The sequence below is a fragment of the Thamnophis elegans genome, chromosome 1 (genome assembly GCF_009769535.1).
Source record: "Thamnophis elegans isolate rThaEle1 chromosome 1, rThaEle1.pri, whole genome shotgun sequence".
NCBI classification, from domain to species: Eukaryota; Metazoa; Chordata; class Lepidosauria; order Squamata; family Colubridae; genus Thamnophis; species Thamnophis elegans.
In genome coordinates, this window is record NC_045541.1 from 42,338,827 (window position 1) to 42,362,424 (window position 23,598).

Sequence of the window (23,598 nt, forward strand, 5' to 3'; positions counted from 1 at the left end):
TGCAAATTTATAAAAAGTTTAGTTCCAGAATGATTATTCCGAAGTCCTATTGAATTCAGCAGAAAATACTAAAAAAAAAATCTAAAAGAAAGCTCTCTATATTTTATTATGAACAAGTTAGAGAAAATTTCAACTCCTTTTATTTTGTTTCCTGTTAGATTGCCTATGAATTATATTTCCATTTTAGCCAAATATACAGGGGCTCTCCCAACTATACTTCATGATGTGAACCCTTAAAATGCATTGAATAGAATTTACTTTTAAAATGTGGGGAAGAGAAAAAAAATCTAGATTATATTTTTAAAGGCAAAAGTTTAATGAGATTCCTTATTCTCTATAATATTTTTTATTAAACATTACAATTAAAAAGTGTAAAAAAGAAATAAAAATTGAAAAGAAAGAAAAAATAGTAAAGAAAAATATATATAAAGAAATGGATTTGCTCTTCATCACAGTAATTATGAATAATTTTAGTAACATTATTTTCTCTTAAAACACAACAGATGATGTCTTCTTTCCATATTTAACCTTTTTATCTGTAAACAAATCCTTAAAACCTCATTTACTCATGGTCAGTAAAAGTCCATTAACATTATATTTATTTTCATCTTGATTAAATGAGCCAAATTTTGTATTCTCTTTTTTTTACATTTAACAATCTTGAATTTCTACTGGTAGAACTTGATTTATTTTCATTTATTTTCTCACAAAATTCTCCAAAACTTTAACGTCTTCCCCCCCCCCCCGTAAATCCTATATAAGAAAACTATTCAGGTTACCCTTTTGTTTTGTTTTTTATTTTATTTTAATTATTAACACATTAGTGAGTTTCATTTGTATACTCAGTATAGCATCTTTTTCCATATTATTCTTTTAGCTTGTCATTTTTAAATCCACTTTCATATCATTGTGTCTTTTCTGTTAAATTTGTTCTTCTTCCATAACATCTTTTAAACACACTATATCTATAATGGTAGGCATCCTTATAATAAATTTATGGCTCCATTTTTCACAAATATCCTTTAACATATGTCCAATGTTAAAGAATTTTACTTCATTTTGTGTTAGTTAAATTTAAATGCCCTTTTCCTTTAATTGTAACTTTTAGTTACTTTTATTTTCCTCTCATGTCCAATCTTCAAATTCCCTATTATGCTTTTTTTTTAAGAATTCAAAGCAACCACATTTTCCCAGAGGAAGGATTCTTAGAACTAATTTCAAAATCTTACTTCAACTCTATTTGGAGCCCTAGTTGTACCTTTCCAGATTCAATGTTCTATCCATCCTTTTTTTATTTATTCAAAAAAGAGACTTGCATTTAAAACTTCTTCCAGTAAGGATTGAAAGAAACCCACCTAGTGCCCTAAAACTTGCCAATCACTGGAAAACACTTAACCACCAGCAATTTCTAAATGTGATTAGAAAGGATAGTATGTGAATCCTGTGACCATAAGTGGGCTGACCACAGTTTAAGCAGAGGTGTCTACTCTCACATCAACCAGAACTGGAGACCACTCGCTTGCAATGTCCTCATGAGAAGCAACTGTATGGAGTGCTTGTGGGCGATCTTAAGCCCTCTCCTTGTCTGAAGAGGAATTACAGAGAGCCAGTCTACTCACCAGCTCTTCATATTGCTGCATTCATTAACTCCGCTTTTAGCGGAGCTGTCTTCACTATTTCTTCCCCAGAAGTCCCTAATGAGATTGCTTATGAATCGCATTTTTCTCTTCTGCTCCGTTACAATCCATCATGACTTCAATATAAATGGTTTCCATCTACATCCTTGTAATTTCCTCAGCACCATGACTGAAATATTGGGATTTTTTTTTTGCTTCAGATTTTGGTCTTTCCCTTTTTTTGCCTTTTACCAGCCATTTAACAGACTCACTCAAACAAATATGCCAACATGTTTTTCATTCTGTCAATATCTAGTTAGAAAACTTTGCACAGGAAAAAGAGTGTGCACAAGAGAGACAGAGAGATTTAAAAAACTAGAAGAATGGGGAAATTAGTATGGCAAGCTTTCAGTCCATTTCATCAGAGCCAAGTTTGCATGGAGAAATGACATACTCTGCGTCTCTATAATTAGCTGCTAAGAAAGCACAACTTTTCCAAAAGACACTCAGTTGTAGTTGCTTATGCAAAATGTTTTGGATGATGCAACTTTTAAGGAGCATTTTTGGTGTCCTTCCACCCACCTACCCACCCTTATTTTTCACCACCTGCCCCATCCAACTTCTCTACCCAAACCAAAAAGTTATGTAACAAGGTGGTACCAACAGTGAGAAACTGCATGATAAAATCCTGCCCAAAAGTGAAAAATGCTAATTTTGTCTCATTTAGCAGCTGGATGCAGAAATGCTCATTAGTTTTAAGAGGGTTAATCCTTTTAACTTTTGCATATTGATATGCCAATTATGCCTAATTGTACAAGAGGCATCAGTCAAGGTAATAGTGCATAAACACATGAAAGTTATTAAGTACATCCCAACATGTAATAAAGTAGGTGTTAATTGGTAGCTGAGTTCTGCAGGCTATTGAGGTGGATAATTCACTGAGAGATGGATCACTTGTAATTTCTCTACATAATTCCTTTTGCAGTTTCATGCTGTGATGTTTTCATGCTTGTCAAAAACAACTGCAGCCTAGTGCCTTTTGTTAAACACAGCCAATAAAATATGTTAGGCATCATTAAATATACTTAACTTTTAAACTTTTTGAAAGGTACAACTCTGTTAATATATTATACTATTTTCAAATATATCGCTATAAATATGCTTTATACGGTAGCTGAAGAATTATGTTAGATCTCAATTACTGGATTTGGGTTGGTGATGTGTGTGTGTGTGTGTTGCTGTTGTTTTTTAAGTGCTACATGCAAATGTGTCACTAGCAAGTGATAGTTTTAAATTAGAACGTTAAGGAAATGAATGTTTCATCAGTCATTGAGCTGAACTGGAAGGACTTTTCCTCCTATTTTCCAAGTGTCATGCCAGCTCTTCTGAACTATGCATTCCTCTTCAGCTAACTATGGGAAGAATAATTAAAACCACATATTTCTGAACTATGCTGTGGTTAATTTTGCATTTGAACATGACGATAATGACAGCAACAGGAACACACTCGCTCTGCAGTCTCTTACTTCCTCTACTCTTCATAAGGATCCATCTTATCCGGATAACAGCTAATCAATATTTGCATGGCTTTGATGCGGGAAGGCAAGACTACATGCTTGTCTTCCTGTGTTGTTTTTTTGGAGAGCTCCTCATATAGTTTGGGAGCTCTGGCTTGTTTGCCATGAGCTGAAAAAAGAGATAGAATCCAAAACAAGTGACTAACATTGCATAAATAATTTTGCAACATCATATGGCCTCAGCTGCAAGTTGCAGCTATTACAGAGGAAAATTAACCAAGGGAGGCTCATACCAATCAGTTCGTTTAGTAGCAGAGGATGGGGAAAGGGGAAGGGATATGACTGGCAGCCGAGTTCACCTCTGAAGTATTAGCATGTAAATCTTTTCAGAAGAGGTAATAAATAAATAAATCCAGAGCCATTTGGCTCTTTCTGCTGTTTAAAAATTAGGGGCAGTTCAGATTCCAGATTTTAACTCTTTGTAAATTCCTTCAACTACAAAATTTTGTGAAGGATCTCCATTTTCTTTCTAGAAAGAGGTTTCTTTTCCCCTGTTTGTGGAATTTTATGCAATATCTGAGAAGGAAGTTCCAATACTTGCAAAGTGACAAACACTTGTTTTGTAATCTTGATTTTTGCAAGACTTCTTGTTTGAAAGCAAAGAGATCCACACGTGGAATGAAATTTCTCCCCATTACAGCTTCTAAAAGTGAAACATCTCTATTCCTATCAAATATCCTTTCTTATATTCACTTTACATTTCTTATCACCTTTCTTGCATTCACAGAAAAAAGGGTTCAGGCAAAGGTCTTCCTTTTGACAGATAAACTTTTGAAATTGTACCATATCACACAATCAACATCTAGCTATAAGCAAGAACAGGAATATGAGGGAATATGAATGTTAATAGAACCTCTAACCAGTTCTGACAAATATATTAGAAAACCCTCCATTCTAGACAGACTTTGGTGAGAGACTTCACCCATTCCAATCTAAAGGACTGTACTCATGTTATGTATGAAGCATTCCCCAAAGGAACGAGGCAGGAGGCTCCTGAGGTAAGTTAACAGCACTTTATTAGAACAGTTCTTAACAGTAGACAGGTTAGCGGTAGATCGGGACTCCGTCCTGCTTGACAGCTATATATACAGAGCTGTCAAGCAGGGAGGCCAATAGGCGTGTGTCTGAAAGCCCGCACTCAGCCATGCCGTGCCTTAGCCAATCAGGCACAGCCTGGCTGTTGCTGGCTGTCAATCGTAGCCTCGAGGACTAAACACCTCTTTCCCCCCAGCGAGGGCGCATGTGCCTGATGTGGCACAGGCATACTCGTATAAATAGGCAGGATGGCGGTGGACATGCCCAGAACGCCTCAGTTCAAGAGGCGGCACCGGAGAGGTAAGACGTCCCCGTAGCAGCTCCTCCCTGGAGGGAGTGGAGCTCTGGGTCACGTCACGGAGGCCTAGTCCGGATGGCAGAATAGGTAGGCTGGGCGGCGGAGGCGTGGCCTGAACAGGCGGGGAATTACAAACTGGCCGGTAGGCGGCAAGGGGGTTGGAAAGACCTGGTATCGGAAGGCCTAACTGGGAGGAACTGGGAAATGCGGGAACGGCTTGAGACGGTGCAACGGGTTGCTGGGACATGGCAACTGGGTAGGAGAGGCCTGATTCGGGGAAGGCCCAAAATGGAATGGCAGTTGCGAACTGCGATGGGTCTGGGACTGTCTGCAAGGCGACGGCAGCCGGCCTCTGCGTGTCGGATGGAGTCAAGGCGTCTGGAGGGTGCAGTGCCTCAGTTGGTCCACATGGCGCTGCCACTCGATGCCATCAGGTAGGTGGACCTTGTAGGAACAGGAGCCAGTTATTTCAGTGACGGTGGCAGGCACCCACCGAGGTTTCCTGGTATAGTTTCTGGCCCAGACCAAGTCACCCACTCAGAAGGAATGGGAAGGGGCCCCAGGTTGCCAGGCTGTTCCCCTGAATAAAGAGGGTGCAATCCAGGGTAGTCCGCAGGCGCTGGCCCAACAGTAGCTCCACGGGATTTTTCCGTGTGAGGCCCAAAGCCTCCTTGGCCGATCAGAGCGCCCTCTCCACCCGGCCATTGCTGGCCAGATGGTAAGGGGCCACTGGTGCGTGGCCGATCCCCTGGGTGGCCAGGAATGCCTGGAATATCGTGGATGAGAACTGCGGGCCGTTCTCGGACACCACTAAGTCCTGCAAGCCGTGGGTGGCAAAAAGTTGCCGCAAGGCCCACACCGTACTCTCGGCAGTGGTGGAGGACATGAGGACCAACTCCACCCAGCAAGAGTAGGCATCCATGACCACCAGGAATACCTGGCTGTGAAAGGGACCCGCAAAATCGAGATGCAGGCGAGACCAGGGCCCCCTAGGCAACTCCCACGCCCAAGAGGAGGAGGAGGGGAGAGCAGGGTGGGACACCTGGCAGGGCACACACCTCCCCACCAAGCCCTCAATCTCGTCATCCAGGCAGGGCCACCAGACATAATTGCAGGCTAGAGCCTTCATGCGCGCAACCTGGTATGGTCTGCATGGAGACGAGAGAGGACTTGGGGCGGAGGGAGGGAGGAATGACAACTCGGTCACCCCACAGCAGACAGCTCCATCTGACGTGTCTTAAAGGGGTGGAACTACTGAGAGACTCCCCCTGTAGGCCAGCCCCTCAGGACCCATGCCATCACCTGAGAAAGGACAGAGTCGGCTTCAAAGTGGCTGAGAGAGGGAGGTCTAACTCCACAATGGAGAGGACTGAGAGACATGGGACCGGTTGTGGGTCAGTGTAGGGGAGAGGGCAATGGCTAAGGGCATCGGCGTGCCCCAGCTGCTTGCCAGGATGGTATTGCAGCGTGTAGGAGTATGCTGCGAGAAACTCCATCTAGCGCGTCATCCTGGGAGACAGGATAGGTGGGTCGGCCTATCACGGGCCAGAAGCCCAAGGAGAGGCTTGTGGTCGGTGTAGAGCAGTGTTTCTCAACCTTGGCTACTTGAAGATAACTGGACTTCAACTCCCAGAATTCCCCAGCCAGCATTCACTGGCTGGGGAATGCTGGGAGTTGAGGTCCAGACATCTTCAAGTGGCCAAGGTTGAGAAACACTGGTGTAGAGAGTAAAGCTCCGACCATACAAATAATCATGGAATTTTTTAATCCCGGACACTGCAGCCAGAGCCTCCTTGTCAATCTGGCTGTAGTTCCTCTCAGCTGAGGAGAGTGTCCGGGAATAAAAAGCTACGGGGGCCTCCGAGCCATTGGGAAGGATGTGGCTCAGAACGGCCCCCAGACCAACGGGGGAGGCGTCACATGCTAACGTCAGTGACATCTTGTCACTGTACTGTACTAAGACTGTCTCTGACATCAGCATGGCTTTGACAGCCGCAAACGCATGCACGTCACGGCTGCCCCAGTGCCAGGCCATGGATCGGTCGAGCAACCAATGCAGCGGCTCGGCTAGTGATGCCTTGTGCGGCAAGAAAGGCACATAGAAATTTTAAAGGCCAAGGAACGCTTGCAGCTCCACCTTGGAGGTGGGTGCAGGGGCATTCTGAATGGCAGCTACTTTAGAGGGGCTGGGGTGGATTCCCTAGGCATCAATCATGAAGCCCAGGAACTCCACCTTAGGCACAGCAAAGGAGCATTTGCTGCGCTTTAATTTGAGACCTGCGCCCCTGAAATGGTCGAGGACCTTCTGGAGTACTTTGATGAGCCATGAGCGGCTGGTAGCAGCGATCAGGACGTCATTGAAGTACGGGACGACGCCAGGGAGCCCATGGAGCAGCCGCTCCATGACGTTCTGGAAGATCCCCGGGGCAACGGAAACACCAAATTGGAGGCGGCAACAATGGAAAGCCCCACGGTGGGTGATGATGGTCTTGGCGGCCGCTGCATCATCATCTACCGGGAGCTGCTGGTAGGCCTGCGCCATGTCCAGTTTGGCAAAGGTGCAGCCCCACCCCAAGGAATGGAGCAGGTGCTGGACCACAGGGACTGATAGGGGTTTGCCTGGAGGCCAAGGTTAATGGTGGACTTGTAGTCAGCACATATCCTGATGGACCCGTCAGCCTTGACAGGGAACACTATTGGGGTCTCCCATCGCGAGTGGTCAACGGGTTCCAGAACTCCCTGTGCTAACAGCTTGTCAAGTTTCGCATCAACCTTGGGCCTCAAGGCAAAAGGCACCCTGCGGCCTTCTGCCTAATAGGGGCAACCTGGGGGTCTCGGTTGAGGGAGATAGGGGTTCCCACATACTTCCCCAGCTCACCATCAAAAACGTCGGTGTACTATGCCAGGACGTTCTCGATGTCAGGGGGCATGTCCACTCTGAGGTGCACTCCGAGAGGGAGAGGCCCAATGGGGTGAACCAATCCAGGCCCAACAGAGCCGGCAGCGGCTTCTGCACTATCAAGATAGGATGGCAGCAACTCTTCCCCCCATACTCCACCCACACCCCATAGCAACCCAGGGTTGGAATCTGAGTCCCCTGGTAGTCCCGTAACCCAGTGTCCGGTGGCAACAGCTGCGACTTCGGGATGCCAGGGCAGAGGCGGGTGAAGGTGACCCAAGAGATGAGGGAACAGGAGGACCCAGAGTCCACCTCCATTAGGCAAGGCAACCCCTTGATGAGGGGTAATCTTCTTCGAGCTGGCTGTCGCCTGGCTGACAGACTCTGCAGGGGTGGCAGGGAGGTCTTTGTCAATGGTGAAGCAGTTGTCATGGTGGCACTGCTGACGGTGGGGTGGCTGGTTCCACAGCAGGGCAGGTGGGGCGTAGGACTGCTGGGATGACTCGGCCTGCAGAGGAAGCAGCAGAGTGGCCCAGCAGACTTGCACCAGGTGCCCCTTCTTGTTGCAGCGACGGCACATGGATGCTTTGAAGGGGCAGGACACCCGGGCATGGTTGCCTCTGCAACCAAGGAAGGCAGTGGCTGCCACAGCAGCACAGGATGGCACTTGTGGCTGCCGCCTAGGAACGGCCCTCAGGCGGTTGACCTGGTGTTTGTTGTCCGGGTCAGGCAGCGGGACTAACTTGTCTATCAGGCAGGCACGTGGTAAAGGCGGTGGGGGCGGAGGCAGGAATCTGGCCATCTCAACGGTCGACTGCTCCGACAGCTCCGCTACCCTAGCCTTGTCAATGGCTTGAGGCAGGGTGATGTCCGCCTTAGTGAGCAGCCGCCTCTTGAGGCGAATGTCCCGCACTCTGCAAACGAATTGCTCAACCAGGTTGTCATCCAGGTCACACTGGATGGCAGCAACTCTGAGGGACTGAAGAAACTGACTGACTGATTCAGTTTCTTTCTGCATGCACTGGCGGAAGGCATAGTAGCATGCTATTTTAGAAGGTGTAGGAGCATAATGGTTTTTAAGCCCGGCCATTAGCTCATCCCAGCTCAGCTCGTAAACGGGTCTCAGAGCTGCAAAAGAGTGGGCTGTCCCAAACATTTCGTGACCGCAGGCATTAAGAAAAAAACTGGGAAGAAGGCGGGGCTTAGCAGTGAGAAGACGGAGTTTCAGGCTATTCCTGAAATTCCTCTATTCCAAAGGATTTTTGGACGGGTTTTTTGGACCCTAGCTGTCCCGGAGACGACAGTGAAAGGTGAGGGGAGACCCAGGACCTCAGAGACATTCGCAAAGTCTCTGGGGGGGGGGGTATTAACCCCTCGTGCCAATTCCTTTCTGGATTAGCTGCGTGATAACTGAAACTGCAGGTTGCCCCTAAGAATGGCAGAAGTGATGTCATCTGGTAAGCTGATTTTATTATTCAAGAGAGACTGTCCGCACTAAAAGCTTAAGCTAATTGAAACCAAAGAATAGAAGAATCTAGCGGAGAATTGGTCTTTTTATGGATTTATGGCTGGTGGCTACTTTATTTCTTAAACGCTTCAAGGAACTCTTCGGCAGCCCTCCCCACTGACTCTTTCTAAGTGGATCGTAAAGTCAACTTTCTACTAATTAGCCCTTCACGATCTGACATTTTTATTACTTGGCTGTGTTTACGATCAGATAAGATTGCACAGTTTCCAGCGTGTTTTTATTTGCAATTTCTAACTACGACACATCATGGCGTCTGAAAATACTTCTAAGGTCTCACTCCAGATTCTTTTTTCCGCATGTCGAGAGCTTTTTGACTCTTTTCAGAGATTGGAAAGAAAATTGGATCATCTGATTTTAAAATATGAAGGAAAAACTGAGATCGTTGAATGTTTGAATGTTCCTGAAATACAAATGGAAAATGTGAGAAATGGCGTCTGGTCTATCTCAGAGGAAGAAAGGAGGGGGGGAGCTATAAAGAAGATTCATTTAAAGAGACAGAGTGCAGGAGAAATGAAAACTCCACCCTTGAGAATTAAAGTCAATTTGAAAAGTTTCACAAGCCTGGGACAGCATTATTATTTCATCACTGACATTCAGAGCCAAAAGGTGCGAAGATATCTTTGTTTGGACTTGCTTATAAAAACATTTGGTAAATTTATCCAACGAATGGCAATTGGTTTGAGAAAATTTTGCTATTGGAGGGACACAGGCTGACAGATGGAAGAATACAACTTAAAATTAGCTAAATCTGATTACTTTAATTTGTAATAGATATAGCTGAATAATAATTGATATTGATGGTAATGTATATAATGTGGAATTGGCTGATAGATTGAAGAATACAACTGAAAACTAGCTAAACCTAATTGCTCTTTTTGTAACAGATATAGCTGAATAATGGTTGATATTGATAGTAATGTATGTGATGTGGAGTCGATATGATAAATAACAATTGGATATGAGAAAACATTTTTGGATTATACATAAAGAGTATTAATTACAATGATTATCACTATTATAAAAACTAAATAAAATACATACAATCAAATGTTAATCAATACTGGGAAAATGTTGTGATATATGATATGATTAAATATTGTGGATGTTCAGCTAAAATAGGATATGGGGATTTGATGTTGGTGGAGGATTTTACGGGTGAGTGGGTGAAATGTCAGCATGTGTTATGGATTAGTTCTTTGGCATAGCTAAGGATGAAGGATGTTTAAATAACTATAGGTAATTAAAACTGGAGGTATAATGATGTTAATATGGTAAACATTTGAGTTAAGATATTTGAATTAATATGAGTTAATGGAAGAGAAGCACCAAAGCATGTTGTAACCAGTTGATATACTTCTTCTTTTTTATAATAGATACCTGTGTTTTGTTTTTTTTCCTGCCTTGTCCTTTGTCGTTTTTGTCTTTTTTTTATTTTTTTATTTTTGCCTTTTCTTTTTGATTTTTTCTTTTCCCACTGGTGTGGGCAGGTATTGTTCAAGATTATTACTTTTATTAATATCTTTAAATAATAATTACAGTCAAATGAAAATGGATATATGATAATGCTTGAGTTAATATGAGTTATGTTTGTTGACCGTGGCGGAGATGTACCAAAGTTTGTCTGTAATCGATTGATACATTTTCTACAGATGTAAAGAAAGATGCTGTACCTGTTTCAATTAAAATTAAAAAAAAACATTTATTAAAAAAAAGAAAAAGAAAAAAAACTGCACTTTCGTCCCTGCGAGTACCCCTGCCTGTTGTTGGCTATTAGGATGCACTCGAAGCGCTCCAGGAACCCGGCCCATGACTCACCGGTGGTTCCAAAAGGAGCAAACGGGGAATAGTAGCCATAGTTTAAAGCGGCTAAGTCTCTTGGCAGCACGGAGAGAAAAAAAACAACGAATTATCTGTCTCTGTCTAGGCTGTTACTCAGGGCCTGTGGATCCCACCAGCTCGTTGCTAGTTAACTATTCCCTGAAGGAATGAGGCAAGAGGCTCCTGAGGTAAATTAACAGCACTTTATTAGAACAGTTCTTAACAGTAGACAGATTAGCGGTAGATAGGGACTCCGCCCTGCTTGACAGCTATTTATACGGAGCTGTCAAGCAGGGAGGCCAATAGGCGCGCGTCTGACAGCCCGCACTCAGCATTGCTGCGCCTTAGCCAATCAGGCACGGCCTGGCTGTTGCTGGCTGTCAGTCGTAGCCTCGAGGACTAAACAATGTATTGTATATAGTGTATAGTTGTCAGTTGAAGTCCTCATTCTGGTCCTTTGTTGGAGTGGGAAAATACTCTCTCCTGACTGGTTGTTTGGCTGATCTGTTCTCTATAAAAGGAGCTGTGTCAGCCAGGGAATTCAGTTACTTCACAAGCAGTATTGAATAAAGAGCTGTTAGAAATCACTCTGGCCTGGCCTCCATTCTTCGCCCAGAACTTCACAACTCAGAACTGCCAACCAATATATATATTTTAAGTCACCATGTTAATATGGAACAAGGAGAAATATTATTACTGTGGTTTCATTTTATTGAAAAAAACAAAACCTGGTGGCCTAATCCAGAGGGCTGCAAAATGCTGCTATAGTGTTCCCAGATAGTAGGTTGGAAACCTTTTCTCAATATTTTTAGGCAAATTGCTGTAAAATGAATGAAAGACAGGAAGCAAACATTTGTGGAAAATGGGTATGGGGCTGGGTTGTTTTTTTTTTTTTTTTAGTAATTATTTCTACCAGTTTTCCTATCATTTAATAAGAAGAATATGTTTTAGGAACTCTTTGAAAGGATTTTTCTAAGATCCTTAGGGGCAAAATGTGGGATTCTTGCATTTATTTAGTAGCAGGAAGACACACACACACACACACACGCAAACACACACACACACACGGGTAAATGCCCCCTTTTTCATTCAGCCATCCTTCTAGTGTCTGCAATCTCTTTGGCTCTTGACTCTTTCATGTAATTACCAGATCAGATGTTATAAGGGTTTTTTCAATTGCAGTGCTCCCAATATTGATCAGAGAATCTACCTGCTCTTGAAATATTATTGGGGAACACTGTCTTCTCTGAATTTTTAAAAGAATCAGAAAAAAATGTCCATCAATTTCTTTGCCAACATATCTGGTGAAGAAATTCAAAAGGCCATTTGGGATCAGTACTTACAGACTCAACGACTTTCAGATTTTCAGAATAGATCATAGATTTGCTTTGGCTGGATCGGTCATGGGTGCTGGTGGGACTTTTGATCCTCATCTGAACAGCCCCTGTGCTTTCGTGGGAAGGGTGTAGCTTTTCAGAAGCTGGTAACTGCTGCATGATTAATACGTTAAATCTGAAAAATATAAGAGTTAAATATACTTTAAATGCTTTGCATTAAGCCAGCCTGGAATCCCTTTCAGTGAACAAGGAGAAAACCGTGAAGCCAATTTGATAGCTCTGAATATCAGGATATCTTAACAACAGCACCAATAGGGCACTTTTATTATTCACCAAGCCATCCAAACATGGAGGAGGAGTGCAGTTTGCATAAAAGATTATTCTTATCTCTACAGCCATTCTTCTGTCCTGAAATCTTTCAGTAATCTTTCTCCTATAGCTGGCTGGCAGGCAGTAGAGTTTGCCTTTGGTCCTCTCATATTCACATTCGAGATAGATGTCTCAAGTTTGCTCAAAGGCTGAAAAAGCCTTATTTGGCCTCTACCAATTGTGCCCGAAGGTGGAAGTTACATTCAGGTCTTCATGATTTTTTTTAGTAGGCTTGTAAAACATTTGTTTTGACAATTTGGAAAGATGATATAAAGGTGGAACACATGATAACCATATATATATGGATATGGATATATATATTGCCAAAAGTATTCACTCTCCTGCCTTTCCTTGCATATGAACTTACTGTAAGTGACATCCCATTCCTAATCCATAGGGTTCAATGTCACATCGGTCCACCCTTTGCAGCTATAACAGCTTCAACTCTTCTGGGAAGACTGTTCACAAGGTTCAGAAATGTGTTTATGGGAATTTTTGACCATTCTTCCAGAAGCACATTTGTGAGGTCACACACTGATGTTGGATGAGTTTACGTGGCCTACCACTACGTGGCTGAGTTGTTGTCATTCCCAAACACTTCCACGTTCTTATAATACAGCTGACAGTTGACTATGAAATATTTAGGAGCGAGGAAATTTCATGACTGGATTTGTTGCACAGGTAGCATCCTATCACAGTTCCACACTGGACTTCACTGAGCTCCTGAAAGTGGCACATTCTTTCACAAATGTTTGTAAAAACAGTCTGCATGCCTAGGTACTTGATTTTATACACCTGTGGCCATGGAAGTAATTGGAACACCTGATTCTGATTATTTGGATGGGTGAGCAAATACTTTTGGCAATATAGTGTGTGTGTGTGTGTGTGTACACACACACAAAAACACATATATAGCCAATTGATGCTGTGGTACATTGGAACTGGGCTTTTAATACCAGTCATGGCATTAGACAGGAAATGTTAACTTCAGACAAGAAGCTCCACAGTGAATAATTCAGAAATATTCTGATGATGGACCAAGTTTTTATTTGACCCTCCTCTAAACACGTGAATAACAAAAATAACCCCCTTCTGTTTAATTCTTTCTTCCCTGTTTTCCAGTACTTGTTATCAGTTATGGAATCTAGAAAATGTTAGGTTCTTAGGAGAGAAAACAAACAATATTTTCTTAAGTTTATTGTGTCAGATTGCATTATTTTTAAAGCCCTGGGGAAAAAGGACAAGGAGACAGAGACATCTCTTCTTCAGTCACAAAAGCAATAATCGGCACTACCTAAGCATATTTTGAAAAATCCCTAGAATTTTGAAGGAAGAACTAGAGTTTGCTGCACTCTTAATAAAGTAATTGGTGAAACATTGGGATATGGTTTCATTCAAAATGGGCTTGAGCAACTTAAATAATTCAGTTATAATACAGATAGATTACAAGCTAGCTGGTGATCAGAATTATCTTATTCTATGATGAAGTATCCAAAATAAATAACATTTTGACTAAATCAGGTTTTTTTTGCTGATATGATAACTCTGACTTTTGGGGGGTACAAGCTGCTCTTGCATGTACCTAAATACGAGGTCATAAAGTCACTGTTTATGATCCTGTGCACCTTCTAAAAGTATGTAGATAAAAAAAAGTTGAAAAAATAAAAAGTCAAATAAAATTTCCATGAAAGTTTTTTTCTAACTCAGTGGAAGAAAACTTCAAACTAAAAACAGATATCTTATATCCTTCATACGTATTTGCATATTTGCCAAACTGGTACAATATCCAAGGAGGCTGAGAGCATGCAAAAGACTTTGGGATAAGGCTCTAAAGATATATCTTGAAAATCACTTGAAACTACCCAAAAAATAAATAAACACTGAAGTTGTAGACATGATACAGCAGAAAAGGAACGCCATAAAAACCACTCAAGCAAAGAACATTGAGATATTTCAGTTATTTACTCAGGCATTTACAATTCTGTGCAAAAGACCTTTGCTGGAAGAAAGATTGGAAGGAAATAAAAGTAGGCAATACAAAACAACATCTGGAATAGGAAGAAATATATAATTGGACTTGTCTAAATAATGCAAAATGTGCAGAGGTAGATACAGTAAAAACTCACAGTTGTCACCTAGGAACAGGAACTGAACTGTAAATCTTTGATGTAATATCGTTCAGGATTTATTCATATGGAGACAATTTCAGATACATAGATCGTTCATTAACCATAAGAAAGTATGTATGTAAAGTTTACTACCTCAACCATAAATGAATAAAGACTCCTTTTTCCACCTAGGAAATATGACAGTGTTTTACTCTGAGCTTAGTGAAGTGGACTAAATTGGTAAAATATTACCAGAGCAGGTGTGTGTAACACATACATTCATTCAATTTTCAGATGCTATTCAGCAGTTTAAAAGTGCTAAACCTGCTTCTATTTTCTCTGACACATCAAGTGTTTCTCAGCTTCTACCATTTTACTTATATCACAAGCATGATATTTTTCTTACTTGGGACCTTGGGCTATTATTAAATCTGTCAGATCTCATAACTATAGGTTGTCAGACCAATTTGTGCTTACGTTGGAAATTTATCAGAAAAGCCTAAGAGCTGCAGGACAGATGGACATTGGGATGCAAAGAATGCCATCTTCTGGATGAAATACAGAGCAACATTTTTCAAATCCATGCAAGCACTTCTCAAGCTGAACAAGCTGTTTTTTTCTTTCTTTCAGAGCTCTTCCTGATGAGGCCTCCTATCTCAGTCTTTTTGTGGAAAAGTTGACAGTAACTCAACATGTGCCACCCAACCATAAAAGATGCAAGAATCCCATTATGCCTTTTTTTCCCTTGCCTTTTCTTATTTCCAATAAAATAATAATTTTTATTCCAGTATATGGAGAAGGGGAAAAGGCTTTATCAGTCCCTATGAAGAAGAATGGGGTCCATAGGAAAAATAGAACTAAATTTCATTAAGATATTATAGGAATATAGTAGGGGTTGCCACAAAGCAGAAGGAATCAAACTATTCTCCAAGGTACCTAAGTGTAGAACAAGAAGCAATGAGTGAAAACTAATCAAGGAGATAAGCAACTTGGAACTGAGGAGAAAATTCCTGACAGTTAGAACAATTAAACAGTGAAACAGCTTGCCTCCCAAAGTTGTGAATGCCCCAACACTGGAAGTCTTTAAGAAGATGTTGGATAGCCATTTGTCTGAAACGGTATAGGGTTTCCTGCCTAGGCAGCGGGTTGGACTAGAAGACTTCCAAGGTCCCTTCCAACTCTGCTATTGTATTGTATTGTATAGGAATAGCACTTAGGCCTATATACCACTTCACAGTGCTTTACAGCCCTCTCCAAGTGTTTACAGAGTTAGCATATTGTCCCCAACAATCTGGGTCCTCATTTTCTTGACTTTGGAAGGATGGAAGGCTGAGTCAACCTTGAGCCATTCAGAATTGAACTCCTGGCAGTGATCTGACTTAGCCTGCAATACTGCCTTCTAACCACTGTTCTACCACAGCTTGGTCGTAGATTAGTAACAGAATCTTGCAAATCTGTTTTTGTCATACTTTTCCTTTGCTTGTTAGAGATTCGCATACCTCTGGGACACTGCAACCGTCATAAAGACACGCCAGTTGCCAAGTGTTCAAATTTTGATCACATGAGTTTGGATTGTGACCATTCAAAGTTACATCATTACTGAAAAAAGTGACTTATGACCGTTTTCCACACTTATGACCATTGCAGCATCCCCATGATGGCATGATTAAAATTTGGCTCTTTGATAACTGGTTCATATTTATGATGGTTGTAGTGTTCCAGAGTCATGTGATCCCCTTTTGGGATCTTCTGACAACCAAAGTTAATGGGGAAGACAGATTCATTTAATATCCATGTTACTAACTTAACAAGTGCAGTGATTCACTTCACCACTGTAACAAGAAGGGTAAAAGTGGCAAAACTTACTTAACAATTGTCCTGATTAGCATTAGAAACATTTGGTTCAATTATGTGGTGACTCCCCTGCATGCTTCCCCAGATACCACTCCAGATGTCAGCTCAGGAGAGGATGAACCAGTTCCTGGCAGGCCAGGGAGGGGGGGGGAGTTGGTCAATGGTTCCAAAAAGCTGTCTGTGAGGGATTTGGCTGAAGCGCAACTGCAGCAAGATAGTCCTGAGGCTTCAGGTGGGAAAGCATGCAGCTGCAGCCAGTCAGTGATGTGGAAGAGGAACTGCCTTCTGCACCTGATCCAAGAACACATAGGGCAGAGAAAAGGAAGGAGCTGAGAAGGTCAGCTAGATTACTCATGAAGAGAAAGCCTCACCCTTCTTGATGGGCTGCATCAAAAGCTGGCTATTTAGAACAGCAGACAAATGGAGGCGATGCTGGGAACCACATGTTCATTTCCTAGCTGTTTGTTTTCTGGTTGTTGTGATTCCTGCTTTGCTTTGGATTGACAATGTGCCTTGACTTGGATCATGCCTTGTGAGCTCTGGACTTTTCTTGCCTCGTGAACCCTATTGTATTGTGGATTTAATTTTGCCTGGTGGGTTTATTCTGATGGGGAAACTTTCAAGTGCCTTGTGGACTCATGATCCATTGCTCTGTGGACTAGCATTGGTCTGCTTGTGGCTGGACTTAATTGGGACAGTGCTGGGTTTTTGGTGATGGGAGTTGCTGGAGAATATTAATAAAACCACTAAACTATGATTATCAGAGGTGGGTTGCTCCCAGTTTGGCCTGATTCAGCCGAACCGGTAGTGGAATTCAGGCCTGGGTTGCAGAACTGGCAGTGACCCAGGCCTGTCACTACCCTGAACCAATTTCCTTGCCGCCACTGGGCCGCCACCATGTTGTTTTTTAGTGACTGTACATGCACAGTTCACTGTAAATTGTTCTGAGCATGCGCGAAGAACAATTTACATTGAACAGCGCACATGCAGTACGGGTTGCGCGCAGGTTGCAAACCAGTAGTAAAACCAGCAGCAACCCACCTCTGATGATGATGTGTGTGAGTGAGTGAGTGGGACAACACAAATTGTAATTGTAAGTTGAGGATTACCTCCTACTTGCATCTCAGGAAAAAAAAAACAGAAAGTTTGAAGAAGTTAATGATAGGAGTTCCATCTCTGATATCACAAAATCTTCTCTGAAAAGATGGACTCATATGTATATTAATTCATGTAGAGCCAGGGCCAAATCGAACTTTTCAAAGTCCCCCCAGTGATATCACCCCAGCCAGAAAAACAGATACAAGTATATGAACATGAGGGTAAGAATAATGTGCAATCCTGAGAACAATAAGATCTTAAACTAAGATCCACATAAAATGTCAATATGTAGTCAACTAAACAAGGGGATATCTGGTATAGATTTCAAAATCCCAATCTATTTTCTAAGTGTTGTTATGTATGCAAAACACGGCAGTATGACTTTGCCCAGATGAAAAATGGATGAAAATATCCCTAAATTTGTGGGGGAAAGATACATCTGAAATCTTGTATCAAGATTTATATAAACCTTTGAGAGCAATTTTAATACTTAGTTCACATGAATGTTTTAAATAGACTGAGAACTTAATAATTAAATTTACATAGAAGGAGAATTTCTCTTTCAGAGCCATAGTTTTTTTTTTTTTTTAAATAGATTGTTTTATTTTTCATGATTTTAAAGAGTATCATTGGAGGTCCAGTATTTCTTAGCTTCTGCAGTCTACTAGAATGAAAATGACGGGGGCTTTTCTTTGTTGTGGACTGAACTATGTAATTTATTTATGAAGAGGCAATGACACAAGAGATGAACGGATTATGTTTATTAAGATCACATTATTAAGATCACTGAATCCTAATCTGAAATAAAAAGGGACTTTACATCTCTTAAGGTACATACTTTGACTCCTCATTTCTATGCATGCATGCATGTATGTATGCATGCATGCATACATACATACATACATATATGTGTATGTGTGTAGTATTTGTGCTGATAAATAAATAAAGGTATATATGATTAATTATTGCAGGGTCATCAAATGAGAAAGCAACAGCATATTCATAGTCACAGCTGACACATGTGCCAATCATTTTATGTATCTCAATGACAACCTGAAGCATATACAAAATAGCAATAGCAATAGCAGTTAGACTTATATACCGCTTCATAGGACTTTCAGCCCTCTCTAAGCGGTTTACAGAGTCAGCATATTGCCCCCAACAACAATCCGGGTCCTCATTTTACCCACCTCGGAAGGATGGAAGGCTGAGTCAACCCTGAGCCGGTGAGATTTCAACAGCCGAACAGCCGAACTGCAGTCAGCTGAAGTAGCCTGCAGTGCTGCATTTAACCACTGCGCCACCTTGGCTCTAAAGCAGTGATCTTACACTGTACCCAGCTTCTATCATTTGCCTTCCCTTGCCTTACACCAAACCAATAATTTATTATTACCCAATATTTAAAAAAGTATAAAAATAAACATGGATGATCTACAAAATATATGGAGTTGGAATATCCCATGTGGTAAAATCAATGGCTTCATATGTTAAGAAACAGTCACTCAGGACAACAAAAAAATACTTTTAGGGTAATTGGTCTCCTCAAAAGATGTTGGGAAAAGTTGGCTGTCATCTTTTCTATACTGTAGCCATAAAACATTTGAAGGACCTTTAAACAGGGTTTTTTCAAACTGTTCCACAAGAATCCAATGAGGTTGTGTGAGAGACCAAGGGGAAAAAATACTTCTGCAACTAATTGTCTAACAACATAGTTTTGCCTCCTGATCATGGATTCTGAGGTTGTTGTTTTTTTTAAAAAAAGAATAGTTCCTCAGAAAGAGAAAGTTTGAAAATCTCTGCTTTGGACCACATGTTCCTTGTATCTGTGTGAAATAAATTCTTAGGAAAAAGTTAAGGTTCAGATATGTTAATATGTTAGCATATTCCAAAAACATGCACCGTATTGATGGTGACCATTAAAATGGAGACCTAATTGTGGAGGTCCATGTTGATTTCGCCTTATTGATGTTACAGGGTTAGAATCCTGCCTGTTAAATCTCTGAATGTGTATGAGCTTCCTGCCCATGCAGTGTATTGTGTACAGGTAGTCCTCAATTTACAACCATTTTTAGTCACCGTTCAGAGTTACAAGGGCACTGATGACCATTTTTCACACTTACAACCACTGCAGCATCTCCATGGTCACATCATCAAAATTTGGGTGTTTGTCAACAGGCATGTATTGATGATGGTTGTGGTGTCCTAATCTCATGTAATCCACCTTTTGTGACCCTCTGACAAGCAAAGTCAATGAGGGAAGCCAGATTCACTTAACAACTATGTTAATAACTTAACAACTGCAGGATTCACTTAACAATTATGACAAGAAAGGTTGTAAAATGGAGCAAAACTCACTTAACAACTGTCTTATTTAGCTTTTTGGGCTCAATTATGATCATAAATTGAGGACTCCCTATATATGGCAGGGGATAGGGTTGAACATCTGCTAGTCTTAAATTCCAAGAGCATTTTTTATAATCTCTATGGTTTAAGGGAATATATATATATATATATATATATATATATATATATATATATATATATATATATATATATATATATATATAAAATAATGTGAAAAGTTCTGTCCTATATCTTAGAAAATTATCACTGGATAACACTGAAAATACCTTTCTTCAAACAAGTGCCATCTGAATATGGTTAAATCACAATATATTCCAGAATATACCTTTGCATAAATTTCATGGCCAAAACTGGATGGTACCTCCTTGGCCTCAGTTGGGAACTCTCTTTTACAATAGGGTTCCACCTTTTAGGCATTGCTGATTTAGATCCAAGTTAGGCCAAATACTATATCTTCCTGTAGCTAAGGCCATTGCTCATTTGACATGACAAGCATTCCAGATATATTTCTGTTGATATTCCCTCTGTTGATTACTGTTTCTAATAAGCCTCAACACTGGGAAAATCAACCCTCAATATACTAACTGTAGTTTTAACATCCTAGCATAGCACATTTCAATTGTTTTGTGATTTTCTTGCCTTTCAATCCACTCTTTGCTCCTCACTAAAACCACTTGCTCTTCATATTTCCCAAGCAAACTGCACACCATTTTTATGGGGGGGGGGAAACTTACATCTTTTGAAATATAAAAGACTTTATGCCTCCCAGAATCATCTTGTAAGGAAGATGGGTGGCATAAGAATTTAATATAATGAATAGAGATAGAGATTATAGAGATAGAAATAGAGATAAAGAGAGATACAGTGGTGGGTTCCTACCAGTTCCGACCGGTTCAGCAGAACTAGTAGTAGCTTGGCAGACTGGGTCGCTGGACCCAGTCTAAAGCAGTGCTGTAGGTGCCGCCATCTTGTTTTCTGCTTCTGCGCAAGCAATTTTAGTTGTACTGCGCATGCATGCGCCTCTGAGCGAACAAGCAGTAGTCTCTGCTGGAAACCACCCACAGATAGATAGATTGGCAAGCAGGCAGGCAGGCAGGCAGGCAGGCAGGGAGATAATGTTCCTAGTTGCACACCCCGTATAAATGCCGACCCAAATATTCAGGTATTTTGCAGAGTATGTATCTGAAAGGAGAGTGGTATTTTCCCCAAAAAAACATTGCCTATGCATTGCAATAAAATGATACGCTATAGTAAGTTTCTCTACTCTCTTCCTGGCTGTATCATACAAGTTGCAGATGAGGATTGAGAAGCAAATTAAGTTCCCTTACCGATATTCTGCTGTGCGCTCTTTTTCTCATCTCCCCCAACAACCTCCAGCTTCAGCTTTTTAAAAAGAAAGCAGGACATGTGAAATGGCCCCCTTCTGAAGGCTACACATCTTGTTTCATCTAAGGCAAGCACAAAGCAGGCAAGGAGAAAAATACAGCAAAACCACTTCCTGTCAAAAAGAGTTCAGCACCCCATCAGTAACAGCACACCACCAAATAGGAATTAAAGCTGAGGCTCTAGCATGAAAACCTTGAGTTCAACTTACTACCCAATCTCAGAAGCTGTACAAGTTTCAAAGGAAATAGAAAGAGGAATGAGCTGAGCTGAAAATATTTCAACTTCCTGTTCCTTTGCCTTCTGTAAAGAAAAAAAGAAAAAAATAAGAAGTGTTTGAAAAATCAAGCACATTGGTGGGAAATGCCTCTTTTGGTCAGTCCCTCCCCCTTTTTTTAAACTTCTTTTAAAAAAAACGCAGCTTCAACGGTGAAAAATCTACGGATAAAAAATTCAGATTTTGACTTTCAGTTTTGCACAGACTTAATAGGCAGCTGCGACTAGTACTTCCTTCTTGGTTTCCTGTCTGAAAATGACCACAGAAGAGATGACCATAAGCCTGCTTGCTTGTACCTCAGTTGCATTAAAACCAAATTAAAAGAGTAGCTTTGCTCAAAGAGGGCCAAGCTTTGGATTACAATTCAAAGGGATCAAGCCTAGAGATCTGAACAAATTTATTTGGAATTTCCAAGTAAAACTCCCCATCCACCAGAAGTTCTATGATGCTGAGGTAGTGAGCAAGCCTTGCTGAAACTCTTTCTCTTGACAGAAACTCAGCAATGGGTATGGAAACTGCAGAGAAATATCACACACAAATCAGAGATGTTTTCTTTATCAAGCCACCTCAAGAACCAGGGAGCATAATCTTTTTTTTTGGGGGGGGGGGTGTTGAACAGTTGCATTTTGAGCTGTTTGCTGGGGTCGGAGCAAAAAAGGCATTTAATTACGTTATGATGAACCTTGAGGCAGTTAAGATTATTACTGCCTGTGTGTTTAGTAGGGATGTGTGAGGCAGCTCTATTTCACTCAAATGAACTATTTTGTAATGCATTGAGCCAATCCGTGGCAATTCTAGGTCTCAGTGGACCATTGCAGCAGATAGAAAAAGCTTATGTGTATACCTCTATGTGTACAGAAGCTTTTTGGATGTTTCTAGTCAAATACTGGAACCTTTGGAGCAGGATTCCTGCATGGCATGAGGCCAGATTACCAAGAGAGTCATCTTCACCCCATTACAACGGCCTGTCCTATCTGTTCAACAGGAAGATAAGCTGTGGACCCTACTAGTTATTTTGACTTGTGGGGCCCAGGAAGAGAGCCTTTTCTGCTATTAATCCTGTCCTTTGGAATGTTTTCTCCGCAAGAGATGAGGTGCCCCCAGCACTCTCCTGGCCTTTTCCAAAATGCTTGAAAGCCTGTCTCTGCTCATTTGTTTGAATGCCCAAGGGGCATGCAGCCATGGGGCTGGTTAACGCCCTGAAGCCCCCACATATTTAATTCTGAATTTTAATGTTTAATTCTTTTTTTTTTATTATAATATTTCCACATAACCAGTGGTGGGCTGCTGCCAGTTCAGACTGGTTCGGACAAACCAGTAGTTGCGAACTGCGGGTAGGGTTGGCCTACCCCCGACCTGGCGCTATCCTATTTAGCCTTGTTTTTTATGCCACACGCATGTGTAAAAGTTGTGCAAGCGAGTGAAGTGCATGAGCAGAAGGCCGGGCGCATGCACAGATGGAGAGAGAGAGAGAGAGAGAGAGAGAGAGAGAGAGAGAGAGAAGAGAAGAGAAGAGAAGAGAAGAGACCCATTTTCGGTACTGGGAGAACCGGTTGTTACCCACCTCTGTATATAACTTTTATGTTTTTATGTCTATTTGTATACTGTCTAAAGCTGCTCTATGAGGGAGATGGGTGGATTCTAAATATGATAAATAAACAAATAAATATCATGTCTGCTTCATTCTTTGTGTTTGTGTAGCAGATATTTTTTCCTTCCCACATAACCTTAAAAAGTATGCATTGGTAAAAATACCATTTTGTATAGTCCTAGAATTTAAAACTTCCCTCCATATTTTATTATTTTTTATTCATTCGTTCGCTCGCTCATTCGTTCGTTCGTTCATTCATTTGTTCATATAAATATTTGTTTATTTGTTTGTATCCTCCTTTATTATTTTTACAAATCATTCAATGCAGCAAATATATCCAATACTTCTTCCTCCTCCTATTATCCCCACCACAACAACCCTGTGAGGTGTGTTGGGCTGAGAGAGACTGATTGGTCCAAAGTCACCCACCTGGTTTTCATGGCTAA

At 41.4% G+C, this 23,598-nt stretch overlaps 1 protein-coding gene across 1 annotated transcript in view; it reads right to left on the reverse strand.

Annotated features, from left to right (window-relative positions):
• The window catches only part of ARHGAP15 (Rho GTPase activating protein 15), a 488,720-nt gene extending 467,274 nt beyond the window's left edge, over positions 1-21,446 (reverse strand). Inside the window, exons 1-2 of the mRNA XM_032209003.1 lie at positions 21,230-21,446; positions 12,115-12,283 (exon numbers count right to left, since the gene is read on the reverse strand). Coding sequence (XP_032064894.1) covers positions 12,115-12,267 — 153 coding nt within the window. The 5' untranslated portion in view covers positions 12,268-12,283; positions 21,230-21,446. The remainder of the gene's footprint in view (positions 1-12,114; positions 12,284-21,229) is intronic.
• Between the last annotated feature and the right edge of the window lie 2,152 nt (positions 21,447-23,598).